This window comes from Lithobates pipiens, unplaced genomic scaffold (assembly GCF_037356315.1).
Source record: "Lithobates pipiens isolate NorthernLeopardFrog02 unplaced genomic scaffold, aLitPip1_a1.2 Scaffold_30, whole genome shotgun sequence".
NCBI classification, from domain to species: Eukaryota; Metazoa; Chordata; class Amphibia; order Anura; family Ranidae; genus Lithobates; species Lithobates pipiens.
In genome coordinates this window covers 225,746-250,050 of record NW_027507791.1, presented here as the reverse complement: position 1 = coordinate 250,050, position 24,305 = coordinate 225,746, and the positions used below count along the sequence as shown (strand labels likewise).

General features: G+C 47.7%; 1 protein-coding gene and 1 long non-coding RNA gene across 4 annotated transcripts in view; both read left to right on the top strand.

Moving 5' to 3' along the window:
• KLHDC1 (kelch domain containing 1) overlaps positions 1–24,305 on the top strand; it is a 60,608-nt gene that overhangs the window by 27,804 nt on the left and 8,499 nt on the right. For 2 of the 3 annotated variants that reach the window (XM_077463534.1, XM_077463535.1), the window contains 5 exons: positions 2,225–2,308; positions 14,561–14,641; positions 14,728–14,786; positions 16,876–16,988; positions 17,147–17,219. In XM_077463534.1, the coding sequence (XP_077319660.1) occupies positions 2,225–2,308; positions 14,561–14,641; positions 14,728–14,786; positions 16,876–16,988; positions 17,147–17,219 (410 nt within the window). Of the gene's footprint in view, positions 1–2,224; positions 2,309–14,560; positions 14,642–14,727; positions 14,787–16,875; positions 16,989–17,146; positions 17,220–21,888; positions 22,106–24,305 lie in introns of those variants that run through there. The other variant, XM_077463536.1, reaches the window with a different exon arrangement.
• Positions 5,065–12,232, top strand: LOC143942308 (uncharacterized). The gene is made up of 2 exons (XR_013264754.1): positions 5,065–8,882; positions 11,397–12,232. It is a non-coding gene; the product is annotated as an uncharacterized LOC143942308 (long non-coding RNA).

The window sequence follows — 24,305 nt, the reverse complement described above, 5'->3', positions numbered from 1 at the left end:
CTCACCTCTAGGCTGGGAAGCCTGAAATAAAAAATTAAAAAAAGATTCTGGCTTTGATCGTACTGGCGAGTTGGTAGAAGCACCGGAGGGCGGTGAGGGGTGGGGGGCGTCTATGGCTGGGTATTTCAGGGTATCACCGAGTATGGCTGGGTATCTCCGAGTATGGCTGGGTATGGCAATTTATGGCAGGGTATTGCAGAGTATTGGCGGGGTACTACAGAGTAATAGCAGGGTACTGCAGAGTAAAGGCAGGGTACTGCAGAGTAATGGGGGGTACTGCAGAGTAATGGCAGGGTACTGCAGAGTATGCACTGGTATTTCAGAGTATTGGCGGGGTATTGGCGGGGTACTACAGAGTAATAGCAGGGTACTGCAGAGTATTGGGGAGTACTACAGAGTAAAGGCAGGGTACTGCAGAGTAAAGGCAGGGTACTGCAGAGTAATGGCAGGGTACTGCAGAGTAATGGCAGGGTACTGCAGAGTATTGGGGGGTACTGCAGAGTAATGGCAGGGTACTGCAGAGTAATGGGGGTTACTGCAGAGTAATGGGGGTTACTGCAGAGTAATGGGGGGTACTGCAGAGTAATGGCAGGGTACTGCAGAGTAATGGCAGGGTACTGCAGAGTATGCACTGGTATTGCAGAGTATTGGCAGGGAATTGAGGGGTTAAATTCGGTGAGCAGCGATGTGGGCACTGCAGATGCAGCCCACATCGCTGCTGACACCGATCTCTTTCCCCTCCGCTGTACCGATCGGTACAGAGAGGGGAGGGAGGAACCGGCGTCATAACATGACGCCGGTTTGTTTACAAGTGATCACTCCGTCATTTGACGGAGCGATCACGTGGTAAACGGCCGCGACGAGCGGCCGTTTACCGTGATCCGTGATGCTCACGGATGCTCCGGCGGTCACGGATGCTCTCGAGTGCGCGCCTCAGGGGGCGCGCGAGAGCAGAATTCTGGGAGGCCGTTAATTAACGGCCTCTCAGAGTTAAACAACCGCCCTGAAGCCGTTAATTGGCAATGGGCGGTTGTTAAGTGGTTAAAGATAGATCACTAGCTAGCTATATAGGTGAGGTGAATATAGTGTAGTGGTGTATACTGCGGTCAGGGCACAGACAACAACCACTACACAAGAGCAAGATAGGAAATCAGCCAAAAACTATTGGTGTGTAACTGTGTTGAAGGTACACAGAACACCCACTGCTTCAGATTCCAACACACTACACGAGGCCGCCTCAAAGGCGGCCTTATATAGTGTGGGGCGTGCACTACACAGCCTGAGCTATGATTGGCCACAGGCAGGATGCCTGTGGCCAATCATGGCTCTCCTCGCTGCTGGCGCTGCGATTGGCCAAGCATGCGGGGTCACAGTGCATGCTTGGCCAATCATGAGCCAGCAATGCACTGCGCCATCGCAGTGCATTGTGGTCCGCGCGCGCCATACGAATTTTGACGCGAACGGACCAAGAGTTCGGATTTCGCCGAACTCCCGAACAGCCAATGTTCGAGTCGAACGTACGTTCCACTCGAACACGAAGCTCATCCCTATCAGTGACACTGTAACGAGGCAGAGCGGAGAAATGCTTGTTTACATTAGCATTTCCGTGTTCTTCCTCTCTGTGAGACGATCACGGGTATCCCCGCAGACATCGAGTCCACGGGACCTGCGATCCTACTCACAGAGCTCGCATCTGCTGTGCGCGCACGTGATGGCATGGTGGCAAATTCAAAGGGACGTACAGGTACGCCCATTTGCGCAGCTGTGCCATTCTGTCAACGTAAATCTACATGCGGCGGTCTAGAACCGGTTAATGATTAATCATGCAGCTCTAACAGGTACCCGTCCCCACTTCTAGGAGACCTTGCGTTGGCCACCCTTTCCACCGCCGCCATGCCTATTAAAAAGCACAGTGCTCTTCGCACATGCACAATAGGGAACCGGCTTTGAAGCCGCAAGAATTGGCGGCGGCAGCATTCGAGAGCCGGTTGAAAAATCAGATGGGGTCCTGACATTGCGGGATCCCTGGACAGGTAGGTGTCCTAATATAAAAAAATCAGCAGCTACAGTATTTGTAGCTGCTGACTGTTAATTTTCGGAGGGTGGAATGCTTTAAGCATGCATTCCATGTTTTACACGTTTTATGAGATAAATGATGGAATATCAGACAAAATCTTTAGAACGACAACGATCGATTCCTAATTCTGGTCACTATGGTTTGCAGGAAGAACAGATGTTTTGGGGATGGAGCAACGATATCCATGTATTTGACACTCAGAAACAAACCTGGATACAGCCAGAGGTAAAGGTAAGTGATGGTGGTTTGCGTGTTGCCCATTTGATCATAAAATCTACGATGAGCTGCACATTAATGACCTCATAATCTCTGCTTTTTTTTCTTTAGGCTGGAAATGCAGGCGGATAGGTCCAGTCAGAAGGTTGGGGGTGGAGAGATGACACCACTCTATTGCTTAGCTATAGTTGGTGTTATCCACCTGGCTGTGCTGTATGGCAGGGTTGTGTAAAACCGTGGAATTTTGTCCGAAGGACATAGCCTATACTTGTCTTGCATACACACAAACATAATGACGTATTATGTTGTTTTTCAGCTCTTTAGCATCACCCTTTTGGGCTCCTTCTGCTAATTTCCTGTTAGTAGAAGTTTGGTGAGTGTTGATTCGCACTTTTCATTTCGCACTTTTCAGTTTGTTTCTGAACGACCATTCGTCAACCGGACATGTTGCAGAATTGGAAGAGATAACGTGTTCTTTATTATTGGCCTTGGAGTTATTGTTTTGACATAATTTTTTTGGTTGAATAATGATTTGATTTGGTATATTTTCTATATTTTTGGATGCATAGAATGCACTTTTTGGTTCTATTGGTAGATAGCAGGTCTAATTTTATTTGTTTTTATTTTTTTAATGCACAATAAAAAATTTGTGGAGGGGGAGCGTGGCTTGGATGGCTTCCGGAGCAGACGTGCCTTGCTGAAGCTCCCGGCCCGGCCTGCCTCCTGCTTACCGATATAACCTGTGCACAGCCGCCGCCAATCTATTGTCAAACCCCGCAAGAATAAAGGACCTGACACCCGGGGACACTCCACAAGGTCCTCATCCTCTGAGTATTTTGGTCACGGAGCTCCGACGGGACCACACGCAGCCAAGATGGCGCCGTACCCACCGCCGGACACAGCAACCTGCTCCTCCCCTCCGCCACGAGCTTCCCAGGGACACTCTGACCACAGGTATGACTCTTTAGGGCATAACCTGGCCTCACATGACCCAGCCACCCCCGCCAGCTCCCTGATTGTGGCACCAGCTCACTACGGAGGACACTTCTTAGAGAGCCTCTCCCAGACGTTTCCTCCCTGTCTTGTGGAGCTCCCGCCATCTTCATCTCCACATGCAGCCCAGTCACCCCCCTCCTGGGATTCATCGCTCTCCTGAATGGGACCCCCACTCCCTTCCACAGTGAGCCCAGGTCCCCAAGGCCAGTGCCCCCCTTCCTTTATCGTGTCAGGGAGACCCATCTAAAGCCCCAGCACCCCACCCAGCCTCACAGTCACCAGGGCTTCAGGGGGCTCATTCTCATTCTCCCCCACAAACAGACCATATGCAGGATCCTTTGAAGGACAAGAAATCTATATCTGCTACCTCTCTCCAACCACCCCATGGCGGCCACCCCCCGTCAATGAACTGCCCGACCCCAGCCCAGGATTTCCACGAACGCGCCGCAATGGATCCTGACGCTGAACCTGAAGCGTATACGTCCTGGCGGGATTATGTTCGCTGTATGCCCACAAACGGGACTTCCGCATGCTTATTCAGGAAGTGCGTGAAATCTGCAGATCTGAGATTAGTATGCTGTGTACTGATCTTCACCAATTGTCTACTAAAGTCACCTCTCTGGAGGAGAAAGCCTGCGACACCAGGCAGGAACTCTCGCAAATACATGATCGCCTGACCTCGCAAGCCTCTACCAGTCGGGACTTTCAACGCCACCTCGAGGACCTCGATAATAGAGGCAGGCACAATAACATCAGGGTCTGTGACCTCCCGGAGGCGACCCAGGACGAAGCTCTAAATGCAAATTTACAAGCTATTTTCAACAACATACTGGGCCACCCAGTTCATCAAAGAATTAAACTGGACCGAGCCCATCGTGCTCTCCGCCCCCGTGATCCAGGACCTAGACAGAGAGATGTGATCTGCAGGGTCCACAACTACACTCTCAAGGAGGACATCATGAGAGCAGCGTGCAATATGCGCACCATTGACTTTGATGGCACCTCCATACAGCTCTTCCTGGATCTGTCATGGCTGACTCTCCAGCAACGCCGTTCCTTACAGCCACTTCTTACAACACTGAGGGAACATGACCTTTGATACCACTAGGGTTTCCCCTTTAGCCTTACCGCTAAAAAGGACGAAAGGTCCACCACCCTGAGGTACCCTGAAGATCTCCAATCTTTTTGCAGAGAATTGAACATCCCGGTTCCACCCGCCCCCCGGATGGGACCCTCTGCCGATCCCCTCCACCTTGTCCAGACCCCTGGATCCAAGTCGTTGGGAGAAAATGCCCAAGATCGCATCCTGCTGGCCCCCCACCGCACCAGAGATAAACCTCTCCCCCTTTATATCCTTGTCCCATATGGAAGACTGGCTAATTGGCCCCTCCTACCCTGCCCTTCCCTGGGTTTCCTGACTGGGCCCTAATTGTCCTCACTATTCAAATACCTGGACTCATTTACCTAGAATATCTGACTTTGACTTGATCCTGCTTACCGAGGGGCTTGCAGGTCCCCCGCGGGACCCCTCCCAGGCTGCGGGCCTATCCCCCTTCCTCACCCGTTACCTAGAGGGGTGACCTGCTGGGCCTGGTTGGGACCTCCTTTCCCCCCTCCCGGGTGGTCCCCGAAGAGGCGCAAGATGGGAAGACATGCCTATTTCAAAAGATGGGAACTTCTCCACCACAGATCCTACTTGAGCAATAGTTCTATCAGTTTGACGGGTTGCTGTTGTGGTTGTAGCCATAGTTTATGTCAGTTGATAACTGTGTATTTGCAATTGCAGGCAGGCCTGGGATAGGGTCACTCCTGTCCTGGGTCCTCCGCCTCCCCCCCCAGGGAGCTCTCCGAACAGATACTGGTACTATTTTACCCGACTGTGTTTTTTTACCCCCCCCCCCCATCGGGAGGAGCCCTTCGGAGTATCCCAACCCGCCACCTTTTTCAGGTGGGTTATATTGTGAATGGTCATACAGATCTGGTTGTATATTAACCTTTTATGTTTTTTTTTTTTGAGCCTTTGTCTCCTCTCTTTTCCTGGCTCCTTCTTTTCTCTCTCCCCTCTAATCTCTAACTTCTTGGGCGCCCGCCACCCCTGGAGCATCCTGGAGCATCCTCAGGGCTTTGAGTTGTCCTGGTGACCTGACCTGTGAAACCCCCGAATATTTGGACATCATCAAGCCTGCTGGGTAAGCTAACATTACCCTCCTCATTAAGCCCACCATGTTTGACATACTGTCACTAAACGTGAAGGGCCTTGACTCTAATATCAAATGGAGCATTTAAGCTCTCTAGGGCAGACGTCATTTTTATCCAGGAAACACAGCTCGCTAAAACTGGTACCATGGCATTTGCCCTTAAATACTTTCCCCAAATATACCTGGCCTCCAGCCCACGCAAATGAGCAGGAGTAGCAATTCTTTTCAAGCAGGGCTCGAACACTAACCAAACCTCTTTCTTATCCAGATTGTACAAGCGATTGTTTGCACCTCCCCACCAATATCTGGTCATTGGAGGGGACTTTAATCTAACCTTCTCCCCACACCTTGACAGACACTCCGTAGGCCGGGGAGGAACTCCCAAAGCCGTTGACAGGAAATCCACCCTATTTCGCCAATTGACCAGGAAATATGCTTACCCGTCGGCTAAACATTCACCTTCTGTTCCCACCCCCACAAGTCCCATTCGTGACTAGATTACTTTTTCGTTAACACTCCGACCTTGAGAGCTTGTACAGGCTCAGATATCCAGGCAATCTCGTGGTCGGACCACGCTCCGATTAAACTCTCCCTCACACTCTCCCCAGGATCCTTTCGTACATGCCACTGGCGTCTCAATGAGTTTTTACTCAAACATGACTCTTGCTGAGTGGAACTAGAGTGCACTCTGAAGCTATATTTTGCGAAGAATAGCTCCCCTGAGGTCTCTATCTCCTCCCTCTGGGAGGGCCATAAGACGGTCTTTAGGGGTCAGTGCATATCCCTTTCCACTGCTCTAAAGTGAAACGCCAATGCAACTCAGCGGGCTCTACTAGACAAACTCAAACACTTGGAAGCAAGACTGCTTTCCCATCCATCCCTAACCACTCTTAGGGAACTTATAAGTACCAGGGCTGGACTGAAAGACATAGATATGGGCAAGGTAGAGAAGGCACTCTTCAGACTGTGACAGACCTTCTATGATAAGGCCAATAAACCACATACACTTCTAGCGAGGCAACTCTGAGATCAGGTGGCGTCTTCCTCACCTACCTACCTCAAAGATACGAATGGAGATCTCCAGTCTCACCCCTCTAAAATTGCCCAACTCTTTCATAACTATTATTCAACCTTGTACAATGACCCCAGCGTCCCACACAACCCCCCCTTCCCCCGAATTATCCCGAGACATCCAATCTTACCTGGCGGAGTGTGATCTTCCCATGCTCTCCTCTTCAGCCCTAATGGTCCTCAACTTGCCTATTACAGAAGAGGAAATAACTGCTACAATTAAATCTTTGCCAAATAACAGGGCCCCTGGGCTGGATGGCTTGCCATACATTTACTACAAAACTTTCCTCCCACACCTGCTTTCCCACATGACGACCCTATTTAACGCATTTCTATCGGACACGCCTATCCCAAGGGATATGCAAACCTCTTTTCTTATGCTGATCCCCAAATCCAGAAAAGACCACACACTACCCTCCAATTATAGGCCGATTGCACTCCTCAACACAGACTTAAAATTTTTTACCAAACTATTAGCAAACAGACTGAACAATTTCATGCCGTCACTAATCCACAAGGACCAAGTGGGATTTGTCCTGCTCCGCCAGGCAGGTGACAACACTCGGAGGGTTATCGACATCGTAGAGGTTGCAAACAGGACCAGGCTGGAGGCACTTTTGCTCAGCTTGGACGTGGAAAAAGCCTTTGATAGGCTGAGCTGGCCCTTTCTGTTTGCGACTCTCCGCCGGGTCGGTATTGGGGGTCCCTTTCTCCGAGCCATTGCTCACCTGTATTCTTCCCCTTCAGCCCAGGTCCGCACCCAGTTTGCCACCTCTCCCACTTTCCAGGTCTCCAACGGAACTCGACAAGGCTGCCCGCTTTGCCCTCTATACGCCCTATGCATTTAACCCCTAGCGGCCCATATCAGAAACAACCCAAACATACATGGTATTCCGGTCTGTATTAGACTTTAAGGTCTCTCTGTTTGCGGATGATGTCCTCCTCACCCTCGCACAACCCCACGTTTCGCTCCCAAATCTCCATGTAGAATTAGACCGATATAGTGTCCTCTCAGGTTACAAGATCAATAACTCAAAAATGAAAGCCCTCCCCCTCAACATAGCCCACCAAACATTAGCGGCCCCCTCGCAAGCATTCAGCCACTCATGGAAGACGTCCTTCTTAAAATACCTTGGGGTTCACATCACTCCCACATACGACACTCTTTACAAAGCCAACTTCCCCCAGCTCTACGCCTCCATCAGGGCCTGCCTGACCAAGTGGAAATCCTTGGGGTTGTCTCTTTTCGGTCGCCTGGCGACCCTGAAGATTAACTTTTATATCTCTATGAGACCCTACCCATTCCCATTCCGGCCTCGCACTTTAAGAGGCTCCGGTGCGACTTGATAATTTTTTTCTGGCACTACAAGAGGCATCGAATTCCTAGATCGGTTCTATACGCTCCCCGCAATCAAGGTGGCCTAGCATTCCCCAATAGAGCCAAATACTATTTGGCTGCTCAACTACGCCCTGTGGCCTCTTGGTGCACTCCCTATGCTTACAACCGATGGACACAAATTGAGAAACTATGGCTAGCTCCCGTCCACCCGAACTCCATGTTATGGAGCTCCGGAGTAGTGGGTGGTGGTCTACAGCTACTAGGGCCAATGGCGCTCCTACACACATTATGGCGGCATGCCAAATCAGCACACCCGCTTACCGCTACCTCTTCCCTAATCACCTTTTTATTCACTCCTAATATCTCAGACAGTTTAAATTCACAGATGTCCCACTTCTGGATGGAGAGGGCCCTTTTTCACTATGGCCAACTGGTTGACCCTCGAACCAGAACCCGAAGATCCTTCAAAGACCTACAGGATGCCTTTAATATACCCAGACAGGCATTTTTTAGTTACTTACAAATACGTCATTATGCGCAATCCCTAGTAGCGAATCTCCAATTTTTCCCCTTAACTGAGTTTGAAAAAATATGCTTAGAGGGTCCCTCTCCTAGAGGTATGATATCGCACACTTACCACCTCCTGATTATGGATGGGTCACCTACCGGGCCACGACATGCTTATATGAATAAGTGGGAGCAGAACCTGGGTATAGATATACCTCTGAGCGCGTGGCGGCTCATATGGTCACAGGCAGCTAGGAGTTCCATTTGTACACTTTATAAAGAGAATCAATACAAGATTCTTCTCCACTGGTATCTGACTCCTGATCTGCTCCACTCCATATACCCCTCAGCTGACTCCCTGTGCTGGCGATGCTGTAAGGCCAGGGGGACACTATATCCTATCTATTGGACCTGCCCTCTACTCCTCCCCTACTGGCGGACAGTACACTCCCTGCTTCAATCCATCTTTGAGACTAAGGCCGCGTACACACGCGCGGACTGTTTGCCCAACCTTGTTCGTCAAACAGTTTCGGCAAACAGTCCGCTCAAAATTTGCATGAGCGGACTTGCCCACACACGAGCGGACTGTTTCAGCAAACTGTTTGCCAAACAGTTCGCTCAACTTTTGAAATGAACGGACTCGCCCACGTAAGGAGGAGGCAAATCCGGCCATTTCGAGCGTGTGTACAGGTAGGCGGGGCCCGCGAAGGAGACGTCGCGGGCTCCGCCGCCTGGAATGGGCTTAAAGGGGAACCCCAACGCCGAAAAAAATCGGCGTGGGGGTTCCCCCAAAGTCCACACCAGACCCTTGTCCGAGCACGCTACCCGGCCGGCCAGGAAAGGGGGCGAGCGAGCGCGCCCCCCCTCCTGAGCCGTACCAGGCCGCGTGCCCTCAACATGGGGGGGGTGCCTTGGGGAAGGGGGGGGCCGCGCGGCCCCCCCACCCCAAAGCACCTTGTCCCCATGTTGATGAGGACAAGGGCCTCTTCCCGACAACCCTGGCCGTTGGTTGTCGGGGTCTGCGGGCGGGGGGCTTATCGGAATCCGGGAGCCCCCTTTAAGAAGGGGGCCCCCGGATACCGGCCCCCCACCCTATGTGAATGAGTATGGGGTACAATGTACCCCTACCCATTCACCTGTGAAATAAAGTACAAAAAAAAACACAACACAGGGAAAAAATATTTTATTGCACAGCTCCGGGGGTCTTCCGTCTTCGGGGGTCTTCTCGCCGGACTCCTCCGCTATCTGTGTGTAGCTCTTTTACTAGCGGAGGAGTCCGGCTTTCTTCCTCCCCGCCGCCGGCCTCTTCTCCCGACTTCGGGGGTCTTGTCCCCCTCTTCGGTTCTTCTGCCGGGCCACCGCGCCTTCTTGTAGCTCTTTTACAGGCGGTGGCCCGGTCTTCTGTCGCCGCTGCCTTCCGTTCTTCTGTCGCCGCCTTCGGTTCTTCTGCCGGGCCACCGCGCCTTCTTGTAGCTCTTTTACAGGCGGTGGCCCGGTCTTCTGTCGCCGCTGTCGTCGTCGTCGTCGTCGCCGCCGCCGCCGCCTTCCGTTCTTGTTCTTCTTCTTGTTCTTCTTCTCCTGGAGATGTTGACTCGACGAGCTCTCCGGCCGGAATGCCAGGGACACGCTCCGCTGCCACTTATATAGTGACAATGGGGCGGTGTCACATGGTATATGTCACATGGGTTGGTCACATGGTGACCCCGCCCCCTTACGATGTCATAGTCCCCATGTGACATCAACCCATGTGACCAACCCATGTGACATATACCATGTGACACCGCCCCATTGTCACTATATAAGTGACCGCACAGCGCGGCTCTGGCATTCCGGCTGGAGAGCTCGTCGAGTCAACATCTCCAGGAGAAGAAGAAGAAGAACAAGAAGAAGAACAAGAACGGAAGGCGGCGGCGGCGACGACAGCGGCGACAGAAGACCGGGCCACCGCCTGTAAAAGAGCTACAAGAAGGCGCGGTGGCCCGGCAGAAGAACCGAAGGCGGCGACAGAAGAACGGAAGGCAGCGGCGACAGAAGACCGGGCCACCGCCTGTAAAAGAGCTACAAGAAGGCGCGGTGGCCCGGCAGAAGAACCGAGGAGGGGGACAAGACCCCCGAAGTCGGGAGAAGAGGCCGGCGGCGGGGAGGAAGAAAGCCGGACTCCTCCGCTAGTAAAAGAGCTACACACAGATAGCGGAGGAGTCCGGCGAGAAGACCCCCGGAGCTGTGCAATAAAATATTTTTTCCCTGTGTTGTGTTTTTTTTTGTACTTTATTTCACAGGTGAATGGGTAGGGGTACATTGTACCCCATACTCATTCACATAGGGTGGGGGGCCGGTATCCGGGGGCCCCCTTCTTAAAGGGGGCTCCCGGATTCCGATAAGCCCCCCGCCCGCAGACCCCGACAACCAACGGCCAGGGTTGTCGGGAAGAGGCCCTTGTCCTCATCAACATGGGGACAAGGTGCTTTGGGGTGGGGGGGCCGCGCGGCCCCCCCTTCCCCAAGGCACCCCCCCATGTTGAGGGCACGCGGCCTGGTACGGCTCAGGAGGGGGGGCGCGCTCGCTCGCCCCCCTTTCCTGGCCGGCCGGGTAGCGTGCTCGGACAAGGGTCTGGTGTGGACTTTGGGGGAACCCCCACGCCGATTTTTTTCGGCGTTGGGGTTCCCCTTTAAGCCCATTCCAGGCGGCGGAGCCCGCGACATCTCCTTCGCGGGCCCCGCCTACCTGTACACGCGCTCGAAATGGGCGGACTTTCCGAGCGGGAACAGTCCGCTCATTTCGAAAGTACAGCGGACAGGCCCACACACGGGCGGACTGTTCGCTCAAACACAGTTTCAGCGGACAGTTTTTCGGAATTTCCGAAAGACTTTGTCCGTCCAACTGTCCGCTGAAACTGTCCGCTGAAAGCCCACACACGGGCGGACTGTCCGCCCAAACACTGTTCAGCGGACAAGGTTGGGCGAACAGTCCGCCCGTGTGTACGCGGCCTAAGGTGCCCCTTGATCTGAAAATCTTTCTCCTGGGCCTTCCACCTGCCTCCTTCTCTAAACTCTCCAAAAGGCTCTTGGCCCACATACTGACCACAGCGAGATGTCTGGTGGCCCTGAGGTGGAAGAGGAAGGAGCCCCTCTCGCTAGTCGAGCTGCACTCCAGGATCAGAGATGTTAAAAGAATGGAGTATTTGACGGCCTCATTAAATAACGCTCTTGATAAACACAATCGAATATGGGAAACATAGGTCCGGTTGGAGATCCCTGTGGCCTAACGCTACGTAGGTCCTGGGTTTATAAAGATCATCGGTAACTAGGGCAGATGCTGCTCGGGTGAAACGGGGCTCTAGGGGCGGGCGGCTGCCCTCTTTTTCTCTCCTCTCCACTACGTTCTACTCCTTCTCTTTTCCATTTCACCCTCTCTTCTACACTTTCCCTTTCTTGTACCTATTCGTGCATCTCTGTACAGGCGTAATTTGTTGTGTTACTAAACTAACGTGTCTGGAAGGTCGGAAAATGTTTTTATCTAGATCGAACTTTGTCACCGGCCCACATATCTGTTGAATTTGAACCAGAATTACTTGTATCACGGCAAAATGTACTGCCCTGTAACGTTGTGTTGGTGTCTTTTTTTTCTTCTAAAATCAATAAAAAAAATGTTAGTTCTCAAAAAAAAAAATTGCGGAGAATAATACTTGGCTATGTGTTTTACTTCAAATGACAGTTTGAGAGTAGGCAGGTACATTTAACAAATACAATGTAAAATTGACAAGGGACACCAACATAGTTGTACCTTTGATCTTAAAAACTACGGGATAATGGTGTTTGAAACTTGCCCCCCCCCCCAAAAAAAAAGCATAATATTAATATTCTTGATATCACTAGAAAAAAAAGCCTTTGAAAATTAGTTTGCAATAACTCTATCAATATCACCAGCAAAGCAGCTTCATTATTATGCCATTAAAGAAGAAGAGAATTGTGCGCTGCATTTCGAGATTTCATAATTTGCCGCGTCACGAATGTTAATTCTCCATTACAAACGCTAGTTTACAAGACCGACCGCTTCTGCCTTGTCCTTGCTTCCGAGCATGCGTGTTTGTACTTTGGACTTTTGTCCGACGGACTTGTGAACACACGCTCGGAAAATCCGACAACAGACATTTGTCCACGGAAAATGTTAAAACCTGCCATCCAACAATTGTCCGTGGAAAATCCCAACAACAAATCCGGATTTACCTCCAGCAGCTTGTCATTGAACGTTTCCCGTCTGAAAATCTGATCGTGTGTACGAGGCTTAAATCTCAGGAGTGGGTGGACACTCACCCTTTGGAAGCTAACGCAGCTCTTATACACAATATGCAGTCTCTCTGTGTATTTGGATGTTTGCCTGGAGTTCAGTTTATAGTGTATGTAAACCCTCACAATGAACTTCTCTTAATCGATCCCTTTTGGTCTCACTATACCATTGAAAGTAATTTGTTATATATGTTTAATAAAGGCAAAAAATACTTGCTGATCTTTCCAGATAAGTTAATGCCCTGTACACACGGTCGGACTTTCCGCCGGGAAAATGTGCGATCGAATCGTGTTGTCGGGAAATCCGATCGTGCATGGGCTCCATCTGACTTTTTCCGTCAGAGTTTCCGACACACAAAGTTTGAAAGCAGGATCTAAAATTTTCCGACAACAAAATCCGATCGTTTAAATTCCGATCGTATGTAGACAATTCCGACAGACAAAGTGCCACGCGTGCTCAAAATAAGTTACCAGACGGAAGCTATTGGCTACTGTCCCGTTTATAGTCCCGTCGTACATGTTCTACGTCACTGCGTTCAGAACTATCGAATTTTCCAACAACTTTGTGCAACTGTGTATGCAAGACAAGTTTAAGCCAAAATCCGTCAGAAAAAATCTGATGGATTTTGTTGTCGGAATGTCCGACCGTGTGTACAGGGCATTATAATTTACGGTACTCCCTGCGTGTGTACAAGGAGAGGTTGAGGAGGAGGGGGAGGAGAGAAGGCGGGGTTATGCAGATGAGGAGGGCGAGGTCTGTATCCTCTGTAATCCTTCAAACAAGGTTGACAACACATGCTAAGATTTCAGAGCTGAGTTGTCATGTCAATGTAGAAGGTAACAACATACTAGATTTCTGACCCATCAACAGTTATTCTTCCTGTATCTGCAATGTGATTGGAGGAAACATGGGGAAATGTACTTTTTTATTTTGCCTTGTCATATTTTTTACTGTAACTATTTTAGCTATAGACCTGATATGGCTGATCAAGCCACCACTAATAAAAACTGCCTGTAGAAATCGGTGTGCTTTTTTGCTAGGTTCACAGTACGTCGGATTTTCTGCAACTGCGTTTGCGTGGGCACGGCAGCTCATTCATTTGAATGGCTGATCAAGTCACCACCTAAAATCATTTGAATTGGCTGCTGTACCTGCAGGAAATGCAGTAAAAGGTCCCTGAACCTTTTCTAAAATTGCAGCCACAGGCGTACTGCATAGTGCGTTTCCCAGTATGAAAAACGTGCCATGGCTTCCAGTGTGTGGGGTGTCTTTAAGAATTACTGTCACCCCGTGCATCTGCTAACAGCGGCACATTTTTGGTGCCGAAAAGCGTGTGATTTACATGCAGTCCCACACCTGCATAGATCTGAACCTAGCCTAAGACACTGTGGACTCCAGCCTTGTATGCTCTGATGCTTCTCCCAGGTGCCACTAGAGGGCACTCTTCACAGACAGGAGGCTGCAGTACATCCAGTTGACTTTATGCATGTGCCAGGGACAAGGTCAGATTAAACCCTTGTTCACATTGACTGCGGCTTTGAAATCATGCATCTTCATTTGAAATTGCACGTTTTCAAAGCCATTTCGGGTGCGACTTGGAAGACATCTGCATACCTCCCAACATTTTAAGATGGGAATGAGGGACACCTACCAGCAAATGTATGTAGGACACGCCCCCTGCCACACCCCCTTAAAGGAGAATTAACCCCCAAAAAAGGTTAATTAAATCCACAAGTGCTTTTTTTACCACTACTATTTCTTTATATTGGCTTTTAAAATTAACCGGTCCAATGAAATTACAGGGTTCTGTAAAGACCATAGTATAGCTTTCCACTGAATAGTGAGAATTTTTTTTTTTTTTTTTTTCAGAGTGCACCACCACAACCTCGAGCCGCTCATTCTTGTGCTATCCTGGGGAACAAAGGATACGTGTTTGGTGGACGTGTGCTGGTTAGTTCTGGGTTGTGTTTAGGATTCCAGTTTATTAGGTCTAAGTGCAGCGGATTGTTTGACTTTTCCCTTATCTTTACTTCTAGCAAACACGGATGAATGATCTGCACTCTCTGAACCTGGACACTTGGATATGGTCCGGAGGGTAAGCTAACAAATTGATTTTTTTCACTTGTTTTGGCTAGATCTGGGGAGAGTTAGAAGCTCTAGACACAGACAAAAACAAAAACACATTTCTCTTTTGTTCATTAAAGAACACAGCTGGAGAGGTAGGTTGTGGCCATTAGGTGGCGCAATACCCAGTGGTAACAATCTACTGATCCTGCTGTGTCCTTCAATGAACTTGAGAGAAGTGGATTTTACAGTGACAAAAATCTAATACATTTTTTTCAAGTAAAAGTTTCCTCAAAAAAACAAGACTTTAACGGACCATGGACACTCAAAGAGAATAAATTTTGTAAAAAGTTACAACAGATAATTTACATCTTATCAAAAAGAGCTAAAACACATGATGACACTAAGGTAATTGACACATGAGATTGAAACATGAAAAAATGAAAGAGGCCCAAATCAACTATAAGACAGACAGATTTTATCTAACACGTTTTGACTTGTAGGGTAGGGGTCTTCTTCAGGGGGAAAGGGCCGAATGACTTCATATAACTACAAACAATCTATAAGATTGATACAAAAATAATAATTATGCACATAATGTTATACATTTGTTTAATTTAATCTGTACAGATACATATGTATTAATATCAATGCTGACCTTGTGTGTTTAACGCTTTCAGGTCAGTATTAATATTAATAAATGAGGAGGAAAAAGGGACAGAGGGACATTGCTCCAAATCGGGGGCAGTCCCATGAAATCAGGGACAGTTGGGAACTATGCTAGTATGTGTATGTATGAATGTGAGTTAGGAACCTTAGATTGTAAGCTCCTTGAGGGCAGGGACTGATGTGAATGTACAATATATATCTGAAGCACTGCGTAAATTTATGGTTCTATATAAGTACCTGAAATAAATAAATGTATTAAACCGATCTCAAACAAAGTCATCAGCTTTCCCAGTTATCTTTGGTGGAGTACAGACTCCCCCTTATGTAATAGAGGTACGGAGGGAAGGTGGGGGGGGGGGTTATTTGTAGTTCAAGTCAGCATCCACTACATCTTAAGCCACGTACACACGATCAGGCTATCCAGCAGACTTGGTCTGGTGGACCAGAGTCCGCCGGACAAATCGCCCGTGTGTGGGCTCCGGCAGACCTTTTCTTTCCAAAAGTCTGGCGGACTTAGAAAGAAGTTTTGACTCAAAATTGTCCGCCGGACTCGGCAGTCAGGCGGACAATCCCGCCGTCTGTGTGCTAGTCCGCCGGACTTTTGAAATGAACGGACTTGCCCACACGGAGAAAAGTCCATTCATTTTGAACGCGGCTCCAGGTAGACGGGACTAGGGCAGGAATTCAATGTCGCCGCCTCCATGGGCAAGATTGACACCTCGCTGGCCCCGTCGCCTGGTATGGACTTAAAGGAGAAGCCCTACGCTGGAAAAACGGCGTGGCCCCTCCCCCCCCCCCCCCCCCCAAGTCCACAGCAGACCCTTATCCGAGCATGCAGCCCGGCCGGTCAGGAAAGGGGGTGGGGATGAGCGAGCGCCCCCCCCCCCCCCTCCTGAGCCGTACCAAGCCGTGTGCCCTCAACATGTTGATGAGGACGAGGGCCTCTTCCCGACAACCCTGGCCGTTGGTTGTCGGGGTCTGCGGACGGGGGGCTTATTGGAATCCGGGAGCCCCTTTTAATAAGGGGGCCCCCAGATACCGGCCCCCCACCCTATGTGAATGAGTGTTGGGGTACCATATACCCCTACCCATTCACCTGGTGAAAAAAAGTGTAAAGAAAAAAACACAACACATGTTTTTAAAATAATTGGACAGCTCCGGTTTGTCCGCCGGACCTAGTCCGCCGGAAAAAAGTCCGGTCGTGTGTGGGCAGGTCCGCTCGTTCGGAAAGTCTGGCGGACCTCCGCTGCAAAGTCCGGCGGTTTGTCCGCCGGACTAAGTCTGCCGGATAGTCCGATCGTGTGTACGCAGCATTAGGGTTGGTAAGATGTAATATATATTACATTTTTGTTTTTGGGTTTAGATAAAACTTAAAGCTCTTTTACACAAAGATTTTGTTTGTATTCCAGTTGCATTGTGTGTTCATATAGATAACTTCTGTCCCCCTCCAGAATCCAGATTACAGGGGTGAAGCCAAGGGGGAGATCATGGCACACACTGACACCTATTGGAGAGGAACATTTATTTCTCTTTGGGGGTCTTAGTGCTGAAAGTGTACCACTAAGTGAGTAAAAGTGTTTTAATTCAAAATAATAATTAGAAAATGAAAATAATAATCATAAAAATATTTAACATTTTTACAGCAACTGTGATGGTGTTCCTCCGAATGATAACATGATGACCATTTTTGACAGTTTTGCTTTTCACGTGTTGTTTTTGCAGGTGACGGATGGATATATAGTATCTCTACCAATGAATGGAAGCAGTTGACACATTTAGATAAGGATCAACCAAGGTACATTACACCAACCCAAGAGAAAATTCTAAGTAAATGTTGCTTTCATTTAAGTGCCCCTCAGTATTCCACAATCACTGGTGTCCTGAGCTGCACAAGATTCCAGTGCCGGATTTTCATTCTTGCCTGTGGCCTGGTTGGGGCGATTTCCTGTCACAATAGGACAACGCTGGTACTGGAAATGGGAATGAGGGAAAACCTTTAACAAGAACGCGTTGAGCAATAGAAAGCTGAGGACGTTTCTAACTGTCCTCTGCTATACAAAAAATGTTTTTCATTGCTGTGTGTCCCGTTTAGATCATTTTCCACTAACTCAGCCCTTTTTAACCTGCTGTCCTCCAGAGGTTGCTAGAGGTTCCTTGAGAAGAGAGCTGTGGTATACTGACCACCGGTGTAAGGGGTTATTTCTACATTGGCTGCCAATGTAACCGGTCACTTCCTCACTGATCACCAATGTAAGGAGCCACGTCTGCACTGACCACTAATGTAAGGGATCCTTTCTACACTGACCTCCAATATAAGGGATCTCGTCTACACTGACCCCACGTTGATCACTAATGTAAGCAACCACGTCTACACTGACCACCAATGTAAAGCCGCGTACACACGGGCGGACTGTCTATCCAACTTAGTCCGCCGAAACACATTTCAGCGGACAGTCCGCTCGTGTGTGGGCTTCAGCTGACTTTTTCAGCGTGCAGTCTGGCGGACTAAGTATTTCGGAATTTCCGTAATATTGTCCGTCAGACTTTGGTTTCAGCGGACAATCCGCTCGTGAGTAGGCTAGTTGGACGGACTAAGTATGGCGCATGCTCAGAAAGGATTTACACGGCGGAAGGTTGCATTGCTGTGTATTGGACGTCCTATTTCTAGTCCCGTCGTACGTGCTGTACACGTCATCGGGCAAGCTTTCAACGGACTGTTTGTTCATCGTGTGTGGTCAAGTCCGTTCATTCGAAAGTAGGACGGACTGTCCGTCGGATTGTCTGACAGACTAAGTTGGCCATACAGTCCGCCCGTGTGTACGCGGCTTTAGAGGTCATTTATACACTCACCACCAATGTAAGGGGTACTTTCTACACTGACAACCAATGTAAGGCATCACTTCTACACCGACCAATATCAGGGGTCACTTCTACACTGACCACCAATGTAAGGGGTCCTTTCTACACTGACCACCAAAATAATGGGTCATGTCTATACTGACTACCAATGTAAGGGGTCATTTCTACCCTCATCGCCAATGTAAGGGGTCCTTCCTACACTGACCTCCAATATTAGGGGTCACTTCTACACTGACCATCAATGTAAGGAGTCACTTCTACACTGACCTCCAATACAAGGGGTAATTTCTACACTGACTACCGATGTAATGAGCCCCATCTAGACTGAACTTTAATATAAGGGGTCACTTCTAAACTGACTACCAATGTAAGGAGCCACATCTACACTGACCTTCAATATACGGGGTCACTTCTACAATGAAAACAAATGTAAGGGGTCCTTTCTACACTGACCTCTAATATAAGGGGTCACTTCTACACTGACCACCAATGTAGGGGGTTGCTTCTTCACTGACCTCCAATATAAGGGGTCACTTCTACACTGACTACTGATGTAAGGAGTCATGCCTATACTGACCTTTTATATAAGGGGAGAAGGAAAAGCTTGAAAATATATAATAGTTATATAACTATAAATGTGCGCCCTCATCCCACTAAGTTAGATTAGGGGGGAATGTGGATATCTCCTATCTCCCAATGGAGACATCAACAAAGAAAGGTGAGCATCGGGACTATTACGGGGCACATGGAGTATTTTTGTACATAGAAAATTGATATCAAAAACAATGAATCATATAAAAAAAATAAAAAATGTATTCAAGAAAGACATATAAAAATAAATAAATAAAAAATCTCAAAATACAGTTGGTAGAAACGAGTAAGGTGATTGTTCAACTAGTTTCGCTTGATAGCTTCATCAGGATATCACCTAAGTCTGCAAATATACAAGTTTGATATAATAAATCATTGATGTCCATAAATACAATGTTTACAATTTAATAAATTAAACAAATATAAACGATTTGTTGAGACATGGGAGACAATGTCATCACAACAATTAGACGTGGAGGCGTATTCCTACCTCTCTCTCCAGCCCTGTCTCAGCTCCCGAAACTAGTTGAACAATCACCTTACTCGTTTCTACCAACTGTATTTTGAGATTTTTTATTTATTTATTTTTATATGTCTTTCTTGAATAAATCGTTTTTTTTTTTATATGATTCATTGTTTTTGATATCAATTTTCTATGTACAAAAATACTCCATGTGCCCCGTAATAGTCCCGATGCTCACCTTTCTTTGTTGATGTCTCCATTGGGAGATAGGAGATATCCACATTCCCCCCTAATCTTTTATATAAGGGGTCACTTCTACACTGACCACCAATGTAAGGAGCCACATCTACAATGTCCACCAATGTAAGGGGTCACTTCTACACTGACCACCAATGTTAGGAGTCACTTCTACAATGACCTCGGATATAAGGGGTCACTTCTACACTGGCTACCGATTTAATGAGCCCCATCTACACTGACCTTTAATATAAGGGGTCACTTCTACAATTAAAACAAATGTAAGGGGTCCTTTCTACACTGATCTCTAATATAAGGGATCACTTCTACACTGACCACTAATGTAAGAGGCCCCCCGTCTACACTGACTATCACTGAAAGGGATCTCTACAATTTTTACGACCTTTGTTACTTTTCTGACAATGACAATTATTTGTTTTATTTCTTGACTATTAGGTAAACAACATTCTTTATTCTTTAATTTAAAACATCTTCAATTTACTGATGACGCAAATGTACAATGAGTGGTCTAATCATTTTAGTGGGGGTTCCCTGAGACCTGACAAAGTTTTCAAAGGTTTTTCAATGGCGAACAGGGTTTGCCATTCGCTAACTTGCTGTCACTGGTACAGGAAGTGAGGGGAAGTGTTCCCAGTGGGGACAAAGGCAGCTATTAAAATCTATCATAGGCTCTTTATATGCCTTACATAAGTCCCACAGTCAGTTTGCTTCCGCTGTCTCAGGATCCTTTGGACTGGAGAGAGGAACAAGTAAATAATACTGAATATTTTGCATTCCCTTACTAAAGTATGTCACTGTTTCAAGTTTAATCCAAATATATTTTATTGTCAATTTTACCCAAAGAAGATCTTTTGCTTCTGCAGTGCAGGGCCACCTGTGCTGCAATTTTTATGCAGGGCAAATATTTGTTTCCCGGGTTTGGGCAGCCCCAAGCAGTGCAGTGACCGCTAAAGGGGTGATCTAGATCTCGTGAGAACTCCCAAAATCTCATGAGCTCTCGCCCTTCGCATTAACTGCGCACTAATGCATTAGAACCCTATGCTGCGAATTCATGTGCTGGACTTTATTTCTGTTTTAAAGGGAACCTGTAATGGGAGAAGAAATGGAGACTGCCATTGCTGACATCTCCTTTTGAGAATGCCAGTTCCCTGGTTATCATACGGATGCTGTGGCTTCAGTGCTAACCCAGAACATGTACTAATAGAAGGAATGCTGATACTTTTTGGACACTCATTTGCAGCATGCTGGTTGAAGTTTTGACTCTAAAGTACGGAGGTCGGACACAGACAGCCATGTAGCATTTTTATAAGTAAGCTAACGGTGACAGCCCCCATAGTTCTCTACTGACTTCACTTTAAGAAAGGTAAACCTATGATCCAGTTCTGCAGTGATACTGTATGTCAGTGTCGCCAACCTACCAGATTGAAATTTACACGACACCCAAAATTTACTGGCACAGTCAAGTTTTTACTGGCATATTTAAAAGTTACAAAATGACAGTTTTAAGTGCAAATTTCAGTATTTAGGCTACAAACAAGTGCAGTATGCAATTAGCAAAGTGATTTGAAGTAGACATTAAGCTAAAAACATATATTATTTTATTTTCAATATGGTAAATAAGTAGCTCAGGGACAGGAATCGAGAGGGCAAGAAATTAGATTGGGCGGCACGCACACATACAATTGACTCTCACAGAGACACTGCCAGCAGCAGCACAAATGATGATGGCACCTCACTGACATGACACCTCCCCTCCTGAGTCACAGTGACCGTCTCTTTCCATGCCAGGTGGTCCCTTCAGTCCACTCCTGGCTTGCCTTCCTCCCGTTCCACAGATCTGCACATGAGGTTCTGGCTGCTCCGTTCCCTTGCACCATGACTTCACATGACACACTGCCGGCACAACCCGAACACACTGTAGCGGGCACTCAGGTGGTCTTGGCTAAGCGTCACAGCCATATTTTTTACAAGCAACCTTTTTCTTTAACTGGCATTTACTGGCAGGAGAAAAGAGACCATTTTTTACTGGCTGCCAGTAAAAATACTGGCGGTTAGCAACACTGCTGTATGTTATGAGATTTTGGTTCATGCTTTTGTGATGTGCCTTCTTTATTTCCTTTTGCATGCTGGGTTAAGGAAGCTGGTGTAGGTGTTGACAATGGACCTTGCTTTGTGCACTGGTGTGCAGTCATGTTGGAACGGGAAGAGGCCATCCCCAAACTGTTCCCACAACGTTGGGAGCATGAAATTGTCCAAAGTGTCAACTGATATTTTGCTTTGTACTTTATGCTAGAGCTGGGCTAGTTGTGGTGATCCCAAACCATCCCCCGAGGAAGCCATCACTGGTGAAACAACATGTTGGGACACAACATCTACTTGTGACCACCTTCTTTTTATTGTGACATCAGCGACCCATTACATGCAATATGTATATGCTCTACAATTGGTTTTAATTTACCCCGTGTCTCTTTCTCTTTTTTTGTACCAATAAAGAAACTATTTTATATAAATTTTGTATGCAATAATTATTTTAAGCACCGCAATAATCCCAATCCTCCTTCTTCATTACTTTTAAGGACTGAGTACTGCTTGGACCTTGAAGAAGGGGACATACCCCGAAAAGCTTGTCCTGAAAAATAGTTAGTGCAAATAAAAAAATTATCACGGACAGTACTCGATTTTCTCTGTCACAATTGCATGAATACGGCTACAATCACATCAAGTATCATTACTTTCAACAATCGGGATGAGGTGCATGATATCCTAGAGCCACTCAGACCACTCTCTGAAATTGTCCAAAGTTTCTTGGTATGCTGACGCCTTAAGTGTTCCATTCACTGGATCTAAGGGGCCAAGCCCAACACCTGAAAAACAACCCCCACACCATAATCCCCCCCCCCCCCTCCACCAAATGATTTGGACCAGTGCACAAAGCAAGGTCCATAAAGACATGGATGAGCGAGTTTGTGCAGGCCGGTAGAGTTCCTCTACCCCAGAGTCCTGACCTCAACCTGATAGAATACCTTTGGGATGAATTAGAGAGGAGACTGTGAGCCAGGCCTTCTTGTCCAACATCAGTGCTTGACCTCACAAATGCCCTTCTGGAAGAATGGTCAAACATTCCCATAGACACACTCCTAAACCTTGTGGACAGCCTTCCCAGAAGGGTTGAAGCTGTTATAGCTGCAAAGGGTGGACCAACTCAATATTGAACCCTACGGACTAAGACTGGGATGCCATTGAAATTCATGTATATGTAAAGGCAGGTGTCCCAATACTTTTGAAAACATAGTCTATATTGTATGACTTCAGTATGATTCTGTATTCAGTAACCTGCTTTGCTAGAATATTCAGGTTGAGGTGCTAAGTTAGAGCAGAAATGAGGGAATTCTAGGGATGAAAGAGCTAGACCAGGGGTAGGCAACCTTAAAGAGGTCGAGATCTACCTGAACAACATGGGAGAAGACAAAGATCATCGTGCACAGTGTCACCTCCTCACACCTGATTTCAAATTCTAATCGCCATGCTACCGTGTTGCAGTTGCGTGCATTGCACAGCAATCATATGTTTAAATCGGGTAGTGGAGGCGGAAGCATATCCCCTCCTCGTCACCTGTCAAACTCAATCAGATCGCTTTTCAGAGGAGCAGCAGTGCCTGTTGTACTTGTGAATAAGCCCTTGCATTCGGCAGCGGCACCCTTGGGGCTCATTCACACATAAAGTCGGGGGGGGGGGGGGTTAAAACCCTTTCAGAAACCCACAGAATATAATAGAAGTCTGTAGCTAAGTGCTGCAAACCAACAGTAAAGCTGTAGGTACACTGCATTGCACCCGCATGTGGGTAAACCGCAGCACATCAGTGTGAAAGCAGCCCTATATTATTATGCCTGGTGTATTGCTTTGCACTGACCTCTCTTCTTTCCTGCTGCTGGTACCACTCTGGAGACCGCTAGCTGAGATAAGAGGTGGAGTGCAGTTGGTATCACTCCACATGGGACAGGAGCCAGCACTACAGGGGAGGCATCGGCTTATGTGGCTCTCGCTCCCTACTACAGCTCCAAATTTACAAGTAGTCCCTCTGCACTGCACTCTATCTGATGCTCTGGAATGGCAGGTAAGCAAGCCCAGACCTCGATCTACCAGCTGTCCCGTGATCTACTGGTTGCTGACCCCCGTGCTATACTATGAAGCAGATCAAGGCAGCACAGGCAGTCACCATCAACATGAGGTCCCTGCTCAGGATATAGATGGCCTACTGCAGCTAGACCAACATCAAATCTATTTACAAGGGCCCGGTGAGGAAGAACTGGGCTTGGGACCATTTCATAATAATAGAATTTTACTGAGTTCTAAAGAACATTATATCAAAAGTCAATAAAAGATAAAATGATAATTCTCCTGCTTTACAAGACTCTGGTCCGGCCTCATCTGGAGTATGCTGTCCAGTTCTGGGCACCAGTCCTCAGGAAGGATGTACTGGAAATGGAGCGAGTACAAAGAAGGGCAACAAAGCTAATAAAGGGTCTGGAGGATATAAGTTATGAAGAAAGGTTGCGAGCACTGAACTTATTCTCTCTGGAGAAGACACGCTTGAGAGGGGACATTATTTCAATATACAAATACCGTACTGGTGACCCCACAATAGGGATATATCTTTTTCGAAGAAGGGAGACCTGTGACCACTCATTAAATTTAGAAAAAAAATGGTTT